Below are 14,186 nucleotides of genomic sequence, written 5' to 3'. Positions count from 1 at the left end.
AAGTCCTTGCCTAAAACCCTCCCCACCCCTAAATCAGTCTGTGAAGTTTCCAAAGTCTCTGAGTGGCCCATCCTGCCCAGTGCCTGACTGAATTGCCCTAGGCTGGGAAAGACGGTCAACACATGCACTTCCCAGCCAGCTTCTCCTAACCTGGGGAAGCTCAGGTGGGAAGTGAGTTATCAATAATATTTTTAAATCTTGGGCTAGATAGAAGAGAACAACTTCTTCCCTTTATGGTACTGTGCTGCTCAAACTGACTTCATTTCACCTCTGCAGCATCAGGTAGGGCTGCTTGTAGACAGGATATCAAACTAGATAGCCTTCTGGGCTCATTGTTTCTTTATCTCTTCCTTTCCCCCATACAAACACAGAGACACACACAGACACACAGAGTTTGTGAGGCTTTCTTGTAAGCAAAGGATAAGCATCTTGCAGCTGACTGTGAGACTTTCGCTTTGTGTGAACCTGGCCCTGCTTCCCGGCTCTCCGGTGCTGGGTTTCAATAGAATACTGTACATTAAATTGCCATATTTGCAAATGGAAAAAACCCCCACGCAATTGCTTGTCAGCTTGTAATACTGCAGCTGCAAATACCAGTGACATTTCCAAAGCCGTGTGTAAGTTTATAAATGCAAAACTTAAGAACTGCACACGTGTACCCAGGGGAGAGGAGAGTCCAGAAAGGATAATGGGAGTAATTGTGTAATTATATAACTGGAGTGACAAATTACAAATGTGAATAATAATCCTGAACTATGTGCCTGCTTTCACAACTTTTCTGCACAAAGGTCTCTACTCATGCCAATGGGAGTTAAGAATGAGGAGTGGGTTGGATCAGGCCCATCACAATAATTTGGGCCCAAGAGTAATATGGTATAAGAAGAGAAATAATAAATACAGGCTATGAACTCCATTAGTACTGCCGAAGCCCCTTAACCTTAATTTAGTTATTCAAAAATATGAAATATCTGATGCTTCTTTACCTTGTAAGGTCTTTGGAGCAGAGACAGTCTTTTGTTTGAAGTCTGTATAGCACCTAGTACCCTAGGGGTCCAGTTCTCGTAATACAAACAAACAATAATTACTAAGATTTTTTCCTAATTTTTCCATTTCAGTTTGGTTTATTTCGGTTTATTTCTTTTCATGACTTGTGTTGTATGAATTTCTCTTTAAAGTCTAGATCTGCAAAGTAGCTGGATGTACCACTTGTCCGGAGGTGCTGAGCTCACTTTTTACAACATTGTATTCTAACTGTTTAAAGAGCTAATAATTAGTGAATATTAAAATGGCCTCCTGAATAATTAATAAGAAGGCTTTCTCTGACAAAGAACATTCATGGGAAACATGGAACACAACTTTTAACACAAGAGAACGGTTGCTCTCCACCTTTGTATTGCTGTAGAGAGTATGCTATTTAGACCCTATGCCATCTGTTATCCTGAATTCCTTCATGTAAACTTATCTTAGGTAGATTATTTTCAGGGCCTACTGTACTGTTGTCTAAAATATATAGCTTTTAACCATTTGTTGTGATGAATTGAGGAATATGCCAAGTGTAGTTATTAAAAATCTCCTGGCACTTTTCGCAAAATTAGAGGCATGCTAGCCAAATTCCAACATAGGTAACTATACTCCACCTACCTAAATTTTCCCTCATATTTTGAATCCTATATGCTATTCTTCAGCTTCTCTTTAAAAAAATGTTGTCTACTGATGTGGTGTAGCAAGATAGCTGTGTTTCACCCTAGATGTGGCTGTGTTTCAACAGAGTATATCAAATTGTAAAGCACGTTGGGATCTTCCTGGATGAAAGGTGCTATAGGATGCTATTTATTTATTGACTTTTCATTTTATCAACATTTACAACATTTTTTAAATTCACTTCATGCTCACCTAAAGAATCCTACTGGTATTAAGTTGGAAAATTATTATTTATGATAAACAGCAACAATTCACACCCCACAATGATCTATGCTAAAAATGACAATGTGGAGCGATTCCTCTTTTGTATTATAAAAAAGTGTGATGAAATGATGATGTCAACATATTATGCTGACTCTGGATAATGATGTCATCTCTTTACTGTTCACTAGCATTTCATCTGTTTAACAAACTACCGTCAGTTGTGCCTGAAAGCTGCTTATTGATATTTGTGGGGCTCATCATGGGAGGAATCATCTATGGCTTAAATGACAAGTCCCCACCCGTCATGGACAGTGATATCTTTTTCCTCTATTTACTGCCACCTATAGTCCTTGATGCAGGGTACTTCATGCCCAGCCGTCCCTTTTTTGAGAACATTGGGACTATTCTTCTGTATGCTGTAGTGGGAACGATATGGAACGTGTTTGGGATTGGCTTCTCACTGTATGGGATATGCCAAGTGAAATCCTTTCACCTGCAGGATATATCGTTGCTCCATAATCTCTGGTTTGGCAGCCTGATTGCTGCAGTGGATCCTGTAGCCGTGTTATCTGTGTTTGAAGAGATACATGTCAATGAAAAGCTTCACATTTTGGTTTTTGGAGAATCGCTCCTAAATGATGCGGTTTCAGTGGTAAGTACTGTCCCTTATGTTGGTATTTAGTGTACAGAGGAAGGATGATCCTGTGGCTAGTGCTGGCCTGGTACTCAGGAGACTCACATTCAATTCCCTGTCCTGCCAAAGACTTCCTGTATGACCGTGGGCAAGTCCCTTGGTGTTTCCCTGTTCCTTAGTTCCCCAGCTGTATAATGGGAACAACAGCACTTCCCTACCTTACAGGGATGTCGTGGAGCTGCAGGCAGTGGTGATTACAGTAGTGTAAGTTTTTTTTAGTGTGGAATTGCACATATACAACTGTGTAGTATCTACAGTCTTTTCTCAGTAACATTCCCCTAGAGTCAATATGTGCACATGAAGACACTAAGATATGAAGAGAAAAAGTAAATTTGTGGAGAAGCCTAACAGGTTTTGTTTCAGAAACATCAATATTGGAATTAGACTGGCAAAATGGGGATGGCGGGAGGAGGAGGTGGCAGGGAGAGGGAGGGGAACCTTTCCGGTAAACAAACTATAATTAAAAAGTAAAACAAAAATATCTTGTTGCTGCTATTATTGGCTACAAGAAAGTATGACTCTGGGGCTGAGCTGCCTCATCTTCCATTGAAATCAGCAGTTCTCAGGGATGAGTCATGCAGGAGGTCATACTAAATTATCATAATAGTGCCTCTGACCTTAAAACCTGTGAGTCTATAAAGTGTTCTTTGGAGCCAGCTCAGCATGCTGCAGAATCAGGCCTAAAATTGTTGTTTATTTAAAATGTTTTTATTGACACTTACTGCATTGTCATAATAGGAGCAGACATGTTTTGAGAGGACAATCTGTTAATATTGTACCTCCTTCGTCTTTCTGCTATGAACTAAACCCCCATCCTCTTAATAGTTACTTTATTTAAAATAACAAGAGTGGCTTTCCTTTGTGTCCCATCTTCAGAGGAGCAAAATCCAAGCCTGGTCCCTGATTTAAAAAAATTACTTATTTAATATAAAAATTAATATAAACATTTCTCCACTCTAACTGCAGAATCCCATTCCGAACTCATTTAGGGCCTGATCCAGAGCCCACTGACTTCAATGGGGGACTTTCCATTGATGCCAGAAGGCTGTGGATCAAGGTCGTAGAGTCCACATAACAGTGAACACGTCTACAGTGGTGAGCTTTTACACAAGAGCAGCCCCACTAACTTCAGTGTTCACCAGGGTGGGTAAAGACTGCACAATTTAGCCCTTGAATGGTGAGATCCCTGAGGTGGGAAACATCCTCACATTTGTAAAATGCTGAGCAGACTATCAGCACTCAATACATTATAGTAATAAATAAAGCTTATCAGATAAAGTGTCTCTATTGTTATCTAATGTGCTCCTTTGTTTCTTGTGAGGTTTGGGCATTCAGAAATACAGGACTGGATCTAATATGCTGACTCAGTAATGCCAGTTTTCATCAGATGGGTTCAAAATAAGATTCTGCAGCTGGAGTCAGGCACTGCCTTTCATATTACACAGTGTCTTTTATGCTGCATAGGGTACTTTTTTATACTGAAGAATTCTGGACAGGAAAACACTAATTTAAGGTCTATTTCTCAACAATTTAATTTCCTTGTAAATAAAAGGGAGAATAAAAAATCAGGACCTGTTACCCCCAATACTTCTACATCAAATTTGGGTTATAGAAATAGTTTAGCATGAAATTGTCCATTTTAATCAACAGCCAGTAGTTGCAGGAAGATATTTAGGTTCAACACCTCTGCAAGCTCCCCACTTCAGGAATATTCAGGGTCTGTTGCAAAGCCCATTGATGTCGATGGAATAATTTGCCTTGACTTCAGCGGCCATTGGGTCAGGCCCTATCTGCATGCCAGAAAGTTGATACACCAGATTCGCCACTCATGATAGTGCACTCATTGCTTTCAGTGATTGATATAAAACTGCTGGTATCATTGGCTGCATCAACAGCCTGATGTACATCCAAAATTTGCCTTGATGGAGTTACTGTTAATGTTTAGGATTTTAACTGCACTGGCACGTGAGTAGAAGGAAGATAGTGAGAAATAGTATGTATTTAAAAACTTTGATTATAGATACACAATATCAGTATGTCTGGATTTATAATCCTTCATGGAGCAGCAGCAAAGATAGGAGTTCAGCTCTCCCCCCGTTCATTCACATGAGTGAGGGGTGAGTTTCATAGTCTTAAGTGGAACCATTATATTCAGATGTTCTATCCCACAGGCAAATTCTTATTGCTAGTTTCTTTCATATAACAAATCTCCAGTGGAGTCTTAGAGGGAGAAAATCTCCATGAACATCTCCTTGCAGAGCACCTCTCCTATATCATTCTATGGGGATGGTGGGGTTTGTCTCCCATGTGATAGGCCATGGAGAAACCCTGTTGTTCCCCGGGAGGTCTAGGGCAGCCCGTGAGGAAACTGTATGCCTTTACACCTGACCAAGCTCCTGGTAGGGCCCCCCACATCCATTGAAGCCCCAAGAGCCAAGGCTTAGGATGTTTTATCTTTTGTTGGAAATCCTTGCAGGGCCATAGTGTAGATGATGTACTTATGAGGCAAAACCCACTGGTAAAAAGAACACAGTGTCATTGTCACAACACTAGGGAAGCATTTCACCACATTGGCAGAAGTGTGTCAAACATTTAATGGTGTGTCTGTTGCCTGTGGTCATCTCTAGCTAATGTTTGTTTTTCTTTCTCTTTTTCCTTTTATTTTTCTTCTAGGTGCTGTACAAGCTGTTTAGATCCTTTTGCGAAATGTCAACAATCAAAACCATGGATGTGTTTGCAGGAATTGGGAAATTTTTTGTGGTTGGAATAGGAGGGGTCTTGGTAGGCCTTTTATTCGGGATGATTGCTGCCTTTACCACACGATTTACCAAGAATATCCGTGTAATTGAACCCCTCTTTGTCTTCCTGTACAGTTACCTATCCTATCTAACTGCAGAAATATTTCACCTCTCTGGTATTGTGGCGTAAGTATATACATGGGTTTTCTTATTCTTGCAATTAATGCTTTTGGCTATATTCAGAAAAGAATCAGTCATGATTACATCAGCGTTACTTACTCTGAGATGTATGATAAACATCTATGTACTAAGTGAAACAACAAAATATAAAAGCCTTTGAAATAGTATTGGGACATAACCACATCGCATACATTATACAATTCCACATAAATGGAGATACGCATTCTTGAAATGTGCTCACATTTTCTGAGGATTTAAAAGGCAAAGAAATGGCCTTAGCAGTGTTCCACAGAACAGATGAGACCTGACTTTAAATTATTCGAAATGCTAAAGGACTTAAGTTAAACAATGCATTTCAAGGTGTAGAGATTGGAGCCAGCTTGTGTATTTTAAAACTGGAAATCATAAATAGTCCTGATTATTAGAGCTGGACAAACTTCAAATGGTTCATCAGTTCAGTGAGGCATCCAAATGTTTGGATACTTATTCAAGCTTGGTTTAGTGTCTTTGGTCTGGAAAAATTGCATGGTCAATATGTCTGAGACTTCTTGTGCTTTGTGATTTTGGCTGGGCCAGAACAGGCTTTCTAGCAGTCTTTTGAGTTCCAGTCAATATCAGGGTGTGAAGAGGTGCACTAAGTGGTTGATTGGATTCTTTGAACATCAGAAAAGTTGGGTTTGATCTGGGTTTTGGGCAAGACCTGAGTCCATTCTAATTTCATCTCCAGTGATTTGCCCATCCTTACTGATTAGCTTATTTAGGTCTATATCTTGCCTTTACTTTCTGATGGTATGATTGGGCAGGCAGGATTGCTCATGGTGACTGGGATGACTTTGTGGTAGGTTGCACACTGCTTCTTCTTTAAAAAAAGGAGAATATTGCACACCTTCCTCCAGCATATGTGGTATCTGGCCAAGACCTAGATGCATCCCTAACCAGCAGCCCTTGGGGCTGTAGCACTTCAATGCACAGTAGCCAGTCCCGTAGCACTCTGTTGAGTGTTCTGTATCCTGCCATACTGTTGTAAGGTGATCAGCTCAGGTCCCACCACCATCTTCTCCCCGCAGCATGCCCCTGCTCAGGCCAGGGCAAGAACTGGCTCCTTGTGTTTTAGCTTAGTTTTTCTAGATCAACTCAATTCACAGGTATACTTTCACAGACCGTGAGTGTCACAGAACAGCATCATCAATAGCTAGCAGACAATGATATCCGCGATCACCAGTTTCCCCCTACACTTAGATGATGAGGTGGCAATGTGCGTAATGACTCTTTGATTGTAGGTAGACAGATAGACAGGCGCACACCCACTGACCTTGATGCTATAATGCATGGTCAGGGGCCGGATTTTTCTTTCAGTTAAATGTAAATTCAGAATAACTCCACTAACCTCAGTGGAATTATACCTGATTTTGGTGGCGTAACTGAGAGCAAAATCTGGCTTGTAGCGTAGTGTGTATGAACTAGAATGAGTGTGTAACTTGTCTAGCTGGTGGGGTGATGCGCTCTATGGGGGTGTGATTTGTTACATGCAATGTCTTACTGCACATTAAGTGGTTCATGTAGACCCGTGGCTCTCAATCTTTCCAGACTACTGTACTCCCTTCAAGAGTCTGATTTGTCTTGTGTACGCCCAAGTTTCACCTCACTTAAAAACTTACAAAATCAGACATAAAAATACTAAAGTGTCACAGCACACTATTACTGAAAAATTGCTTACTTTCTAATTTATACCGTATAGGTATAAAATAACTCAATTGGAATATGAATACTGTACTTACACTTCAGTGTATAGTATACAGAGCAGTATAAACAAATCATTATCTATGAAATTTTAGTTTGTACTGACTTTGCTAGTGCTTTTTATGTAGTCTGTTGTAAAACTAGGCAAATATCTAGCTGAGTTGATGTATCTCCTTCACTGGTGCTTCTGGTGCTTCCCTGGACTATCATCCTATGTTGCATTCCTGACTTTGGCCCTGATCCCTCAGTGGGCTCCATATGATCAGACCACTGTGCCAATGTGAAGCCCTGCAGCCACTGGGACTCCATGCAGTCTCAGGGGTCAACCCATGCAGGATGTTTGGAGATTCCCAACTCTTGTGATTTCATCACAAGTCTCTTGATATTCAGTTGTTTTTGTAAAGTTTCAGCACCTGGAGTCATAGGATTACTGACCGTCAGTAGAAAACTGAGGGATAAATAAATGCATGTTGTTCAACTTGCAGTTGATCAGCCCAGTGCAGGGAGCACTGAGGATGCATTCTTTAGAAGTGGGGAAGGCTGTACATTTGACCGTACAGAAAGAAATGATCTTTTCCATAACTGAAAGTGCGTGGGGAAGTGGCAGCACTGAAAGGTCACAAGGCTATTCAAGAGGAACATGGTATTTGTTGAACTATTTATATCTACATTTTGTTTCTGAAAATATTGGAGGTTGATAGCCAAGAAGATAAATGCAAAATATTGATGTCTGATCTACAGTTAAAATATGTGGATCCTTTAATAAAGATTTTTAAAACTCGGAAACTATTTTTGTTTAAATGTTGCAAAATCATTTCTGTACGTTCTTTTCAGCATCAGTCTAACAAAGAATTCAAGAGACTGACTCATCTCAGGAATGGAGACACCTTTCCTTTACAAAACTCCCCTACAAGTCTCCGGGGAAGCTAACTGGAGCTATCAAGGTTCTTTAAGTACAGCCTTATACAGTAATAGAGAGATACTAGTTTTTAATTTGAAGAAGTTGACTTTAGCCTTTAAGAACATGATTAACTGTGGGCTAAATCCTTCAATCTTGAATCAGACACCAAAACTCCCACTAACATCAATGAGAATTGTGCCTGAGGAAGAAATGATTTAGCCCTGCAAAACTGGATCCAATATTTCTAATGGACAAAGAGATCTTACCTTAGAATCAAAGACAGAATAGATGGAAAAGACTCATGAGGTCATCCAGTCCATCTCCCTGGCAGTGGTTGCAATCTGCTAGCTCTGACTCTGACTCAGGAAATGGACTCATCTAGTGCTGACAATCGCAAAAGTAAAGATATTTAGTATTTCCCTAATGACTGTAAAGTGCATCTAGACTCCAGTGATATTTGTCTTATAGACAACTCCAATATTGATAATACTGATGATGAGAAGAAAATGAACAATTAAACATCCAGTCAAATACAACAGTATCTGGATGATCTATTTTGAAACCAATGATACTATGTTGTATATAAATAGGAATCTTCTATACTTTGCAGACTTTTGTTTCCTAGAATGGCCCATACAAAGCAATGTTTCAATATTGTTGAAAACAATTATAGTTTATGGGAAAATGTAAACTAAGGAGCTGTTATAGTATCATGTGACTGAATAGTGAAATAAATGTGCTGCATAATCAGCATGAAAGGAGAAGGCATTCAGACTTAATGGTGTTTCCTTCTGTTACAGTGTACTGTACCTATTATAGAACCTATTTTCTGTTCTTTTTAATAATGCATTGGTTCTGGATGAAAATGATTGCGTGGACAGCTAATTCCTTGTGATAAGAAATTGAGATTACAGATAGCGGTATATTTTAAGATTTAAATATAAGTACAAAGACTCTTATGGCTCATTTGTGTTTTCTAAGCCTTTTAACATTTTTTATATTGTTCTCTTGTTTTTGATACCAGCTTAGTATGCTGAAAATATTTTCTCCATACTAACAGTATTTTTATTTTGTGCTTTGAAATGAACATCACTGTTGTAGTTTAACTTCATTGTTTTGCTCTGTAAATATCTGCACAGCTGGGTCAATAAGAGTTTGTTAATTACCTGCTGCTTAGCCAGTAGAGGAGGGAAGATCACAGAAGAGGAGCCACATTTTGCTCTTGCTAACAGCAGTACAACCCAGGAATAACTATGTTGAAATTAATGGTGTTTTACTAATAGAAGAGGACAGAGGAGGCTGGTGAGAGGAGAATCAGGCTCATTGGTTTTCCATGGGTTGCAGAAAAATAGTCAGATGAGATCTCATCTCATGAAAACCTTGGCCATTGCTGCTGTTGTCATCCTTCTGTTCAGTTGTTGAAACACGCTATTTGCTGCCCTTACAGATAGTGCTCCCTTCCCATGTTATTAATACTCAGTACAGAATCTTCACATCCAGGCTTCCCAGTGGCCACATATTTCCCCTACTTAGAAAAATTGACAGTTTCCAACAGAAAATGAGCACATTTATTCCTGAGGCCCTCTCTAGTCTCACTGTGCACTAGGATGTGCTTTGCCCAATGTTTTGGCAGTGAACACAGAAAAGACGGATGAGCTCCTCTCCCTGTCTCATTTCACTGCAGAGAATTGCAGTTTAGAAGTGGAGGCAAAAAAGTAGTGGGTTTTTTTTGTCAATTTCCTGGGACTCACATATGAAATAAGAAAGGATGGAAATTACAGGTAAAATAAGACTTAAAAATGATGAGATTAAAATCAAAGGGAGGGAGGAGAAAGTTGGACAGAAACATTCTCATTCTCTCTCTTTTTCGTGCCCATAGCTGCACTGTATATTCACTGGGAGCTGGCACACAGTTGTGACTTTGCCAATAAGGCCTAAACACCCAGTCAGTGTATACCTCTTTCCACACATAAATTTGTCATTCTGTGGTCTCTGTATTATATGCAGCATGACCACCAGCTGAGATCATGAACTATGAATAGAATGGACTAGCAGTAGCCAGTGGCTGTTTGGAAAACTATGGAGTGGCAGTCACCAGTAAAGTAAAATTTAAAGTCAATAGGCTAGATCCTATGTAGATCACAGCAATTTATCTCAGTGTCATGAGCTTCAGGGGAGTTACTCCTGATGTACACGGATGTAGATTAGAAGACAACAAGGCCCTTTGCTTCAGAGAGTTGTTGTCAAAATAGCAATGGTGACCAGAATTCAGAAACTGATATTTGCCTCGCCTTCAGGAGTTCAACGGGTCCTTTAGTACAATGTGTTTCAGTCAAAGTAACATATGCCCCTCCCCCCAGTGCTTTGACTCTTTGATTTCAATTGCTTTGACCTTCTGAGATTGCTATGCTGAAATTATGCTGATTTGAAAAGCTGATGAATTAGGCTAACCACGTGTATCCTGTAGTTTAAATAACCAATTATCCATGAACAATTAAAGGATAAAAGTTTTAATTGGTGCTTCACACTTCTAAAATGACCTTGTATGTACAATACACGAAGACGTAAAATATTACTGCTCTGGTGATACTCTCTAATTTCCTCAGAAGCACAGCGGTCCCGTTGAAGGCCCGCTCTGTGTTCATCGCCCAGCCTAGTGAATGTTCAGTAAGATTTCTTTTATATCAGTTGAGCTCTCTGTAGTCCTTCAGCTGATTTAAAGGGCCAGCTCCTCAGCTGTGGCCAAAGAACATAGCAGCTCAGGATGTGGATGGGAATGTAAAATGTGCTTCCCTCATCTTGAGTCAGTCCCTGGTATTAATTAGAGCAGCTTGCAGGCTACTCGTATGCTATGCTGGCTACCCGTGGCCCCAAGAGTCTGATATAGCAGCCATGGATCAGCCAGATTTGAAGAAGCCCTCTTCACACCCCTCATGCCAGCAGCACAGGAGCTGCTACGTCAGGTCTCTGTATTCTGAAGGTCCCTCCATACTGGGATGATCTTCCTGTGGCTGATTATGATGGTTTTAGGGCCAGAATTCTCCAGACAGGCTTCCCAAAGCATGAGAGAGCAGTGCAGAATCTGGGCAAACGTCTTTGTGCGTGACTTTCTCCTCCTCATCACTGGCTACTTCTCAGTGCAACCCTCAATGTATGGAACTTTTGAAAGGGCAATAAATGCTCAGCTCATCAGCATTTTCCTATGTGCCATACTGATCTGTGGGCATATGGGGTGGCATGAGAGTGGAGTTATAAAAAGGCACGATATACAGAAAAACACTGGGAAAGCTCTCAAGATTTTTTTTTTTAATGAGTTCACTATTATGCTTTTAAGAGATCAAAATTTTATGAGCCAGATTCTGGCCTCATAGTGGTGTAAACTCCATTGAATGAGCTGAATTACTTCAGATTTACACTGGTGTAACTTCTGATGGAATTTGCTCCCATTCCTTTTCTGTAATTCTTGCCTCTTCAGTATTGTCTCATCATTTCCTTATCCTCCCTATTGCCAGTTTGCTGCATCCACCCATTGTCTCTGGTCTTACACTTGGGCTGCAAACTCTTCAGGGCACGGACTGTCTCTTTGTTATGTGCTTCTACAGAACCTAGAACAGTGGGGCATGATCCATAACTGGGACATTGGGCACCATGGTAATACAAATAACAGTGTGTACTGCAGGGAGCAATTTGTATTGTGTATAGGGAACAGTCCTGCTATGACAGGGAGATGAACTTGGTTATTATCTAACAAGCCTTTTGCATTTCTAATATTTATGAGTCTTTGATTCCAAAAATTGAGATTAAATCTTGATTAGAATCTGTCAGTGTTGCACTGCTGATGGCAAACAGATGACAGGAAGTGGATATATGCAATATATTAATAATGATATATAAAGCTACATTAAAAGAATGTTACAAAGTTGCAAAGTAAAACACTCAAAAGTTAGGAAATGCTAGAAATAAGGTGGTGCACAGAGGAGGTGCTAGATCTTCTCAATGAAATGTGTATAAGAATATTTTAACATAAGCAAACCAATGTATTTTTTCCCCTAACCTCATTCTGAGAAACAGCGGAAACTTTTTTGCTGAAATTTTCCAGAAAACATCAGCCTGAGGCAAACACCCAGGATTGAAAATTTCAGCCCAAATGGTTAAAGTCTGACAAACTTATAAGGAACTGAAAACAGGGTCTTATAATGGAAAGCATTGGGCAACATTAACGACAGGTGTCGCTACCTCCCTACAATAAATGTAATACCTTAGCATTTATTTATTAAGGGCCAGATCTAAATACCCTTACTCACACAGAGTAGTCTCTCTCTGCACAAGTAGTCTCATTGATTTTTAATAGAATTACTTGGGGAGTAAGGTACTACTTAGTGAGTCTCAGCGTACCAGAATCTGACCCTAAACTAAGTCTTACGTTGTCTTGGAAAGGCTATGATATAATTTTTGTCTATCTAGCATGTTCCTCCAACCAACCTGTGTATCATATGTAATTGCTTTATTTTCTTTCCTCAGTATTATCGCTTGTGCCATGGGCATGAAACGTTATGTGGAGGCGAATATCTCTCTAAAGTCTCACACTACAATCAAATACTTTATGAAGATGTGGAGCAGTGTTAGTGATACCCTTATCTTCATCTTTCTTGGGGTCTCTACCATTGGAGACAACCATGAATGGAATTGGTCTTATATTTGCTTTACCGTCATTTTCTGTCTTATTTGGAGAGCACTAGGTATGGTGAAAAAAATAGTTTTTCTTTGTGGCAATGAAATGTACAGTCTTGAAGTTCATTATGTATCTCATTTAAGTGTAGGAGGGGAGTGACTCTTTGAAAAGTATTGGTTGCCTAACATTCAGAACATAACCTTTAATTCTAACCGCTGGTTCATTTAGTACTTCCCTTTGTATTTCTATCATGTTTCCAGTTCCCTTTATCACATCCTTCAATGGAAAATGTGACTTGACTCCCTTTGTTCCTGTATTGGATAAGATAAATTGGTTCTTGAGCTAATAGAAGGGATCTTGTTTTTGGAGCTGATCATTCTGAGCATGAATCGTTGTCTCTTCTTAACGTGGTTGCAGGATTGGCTTGGACTTAAGGTGACCAATGTGAAAAATTTGGACAGGGGTGTGTATGTGTGAGTGTGGGGGAGTAATAGGAACCTCTATTAAAAAAAAAACCCAAAATAGGGGCTGGTCCTATAAAATCGATCATCTGGTCACCCTAAACTCCTGATAACTCAACTCCTCTAGAGTAAGGGCAAATGCTGTCTTAATTGGAAGAAATAAGTCATGTATTGGCTTGGTTGCATGTGAATCATTTCCCTTAGCTGGGAAGGTGATGGACTGGATGTTATGTATAACCAGTTCTCTCTGCTGGCTGAGCTAATGAGCTGTATTATTAGCTGGAGAAGCAGAGGCCTGTGTTTTGTAGTGAAATGTGAATCCCCATGCGCATCTACACAGCTGGGCGATCAATTCAGAGTCCTTATACACAATGTGTAGTCATCTCTTACAGTAGATGTGGGATGGAAGTATTTTAAAATGACAGCAGTAACTGTACTTAAACCCAGGCCAGATTCTGCCTGGCCCTCATGTGGGTACAGTGGGCAGAGAGCATGTGAGAAGCTCATCACTTGCGTGTTTGGTAAAGTTCCTGCACTCACAGTAGCACAGGGACTGCACCCTCCTACTGCCCTGGGACTTGCTCTGTGAGGATAGGGAGGATGGAGATCCATGACTGTATCTGTCTGTGCACTGTCCAGCAGAGCTGGCTACCTATGCAGGAGGAGCAAGCTGTATCCCATAAAGAGACGTCACAGCTGGCACACAGGATCTCTCTGTCCTGGAACTCCTGGGCCATTCTGCTTCCCTGTGGAAGAATGTCTTCCACTGAGCTGGTATAGAAGATCACTGGGGCTTTGAAATGGAGGTGGGCAGCAAAAATGTGAGAAGCCCGGGGATTGGTAAAGTTTTGAATTAACATGTCTAAGAATATAAGCAAACAAGGGAGCTGCAGTT

The 14,186-nt window shown here is 40.2% G+C and overlaps 1 protein-coding gene across 1 annotated transcript in view; it reads left to right on the top strand.

Moving 5' to 3' along the window:
- The window catches only part of LOC116834708 (sodium/hydrogen exchanger 2-like), a 72,819-nt gene that overhangs the window by 16,554 nt on the left and 42,079 nt on the right, over positions 1–14,186 (top strand). The window contains exons 4-6 of the mRNA XM_075068422.1: positions 2,094–2,557; positions 5,273–5,523; positions 12,680–12,897. Of these exons, the coding sequence (XP_074924523.1) occupies positions 2,094–2,557; positions 5,273–5,523; positions 12,680–12,897 (933 nt within the window). The remainder of the gene's footprint in view (positions 1–2,093; positions 2,558–5,272; positions 5,524–12,679; positions 12,898–14,186) is intronic.

This window comes from Chelonoidis abingdonii, chromosome 8, assembly GCF_003597395.2.
Source record: "Chelonoidis abingdonii isolate Lonesome George chromosome 8, CheloAbing_2.0, whole genome shotgun sequence".
Lineage (NCBI taxonomy): Eukaryota > Metazoa > Chordata > Testudines > Testudinidae > Chelonoidis > Chelonoidis abingdonii.
The sequence above is the reverse complement of the archived record's forward strand: the minus strand, read 5'-3'. Positions and strand labels throughout refer to the sequence as shown.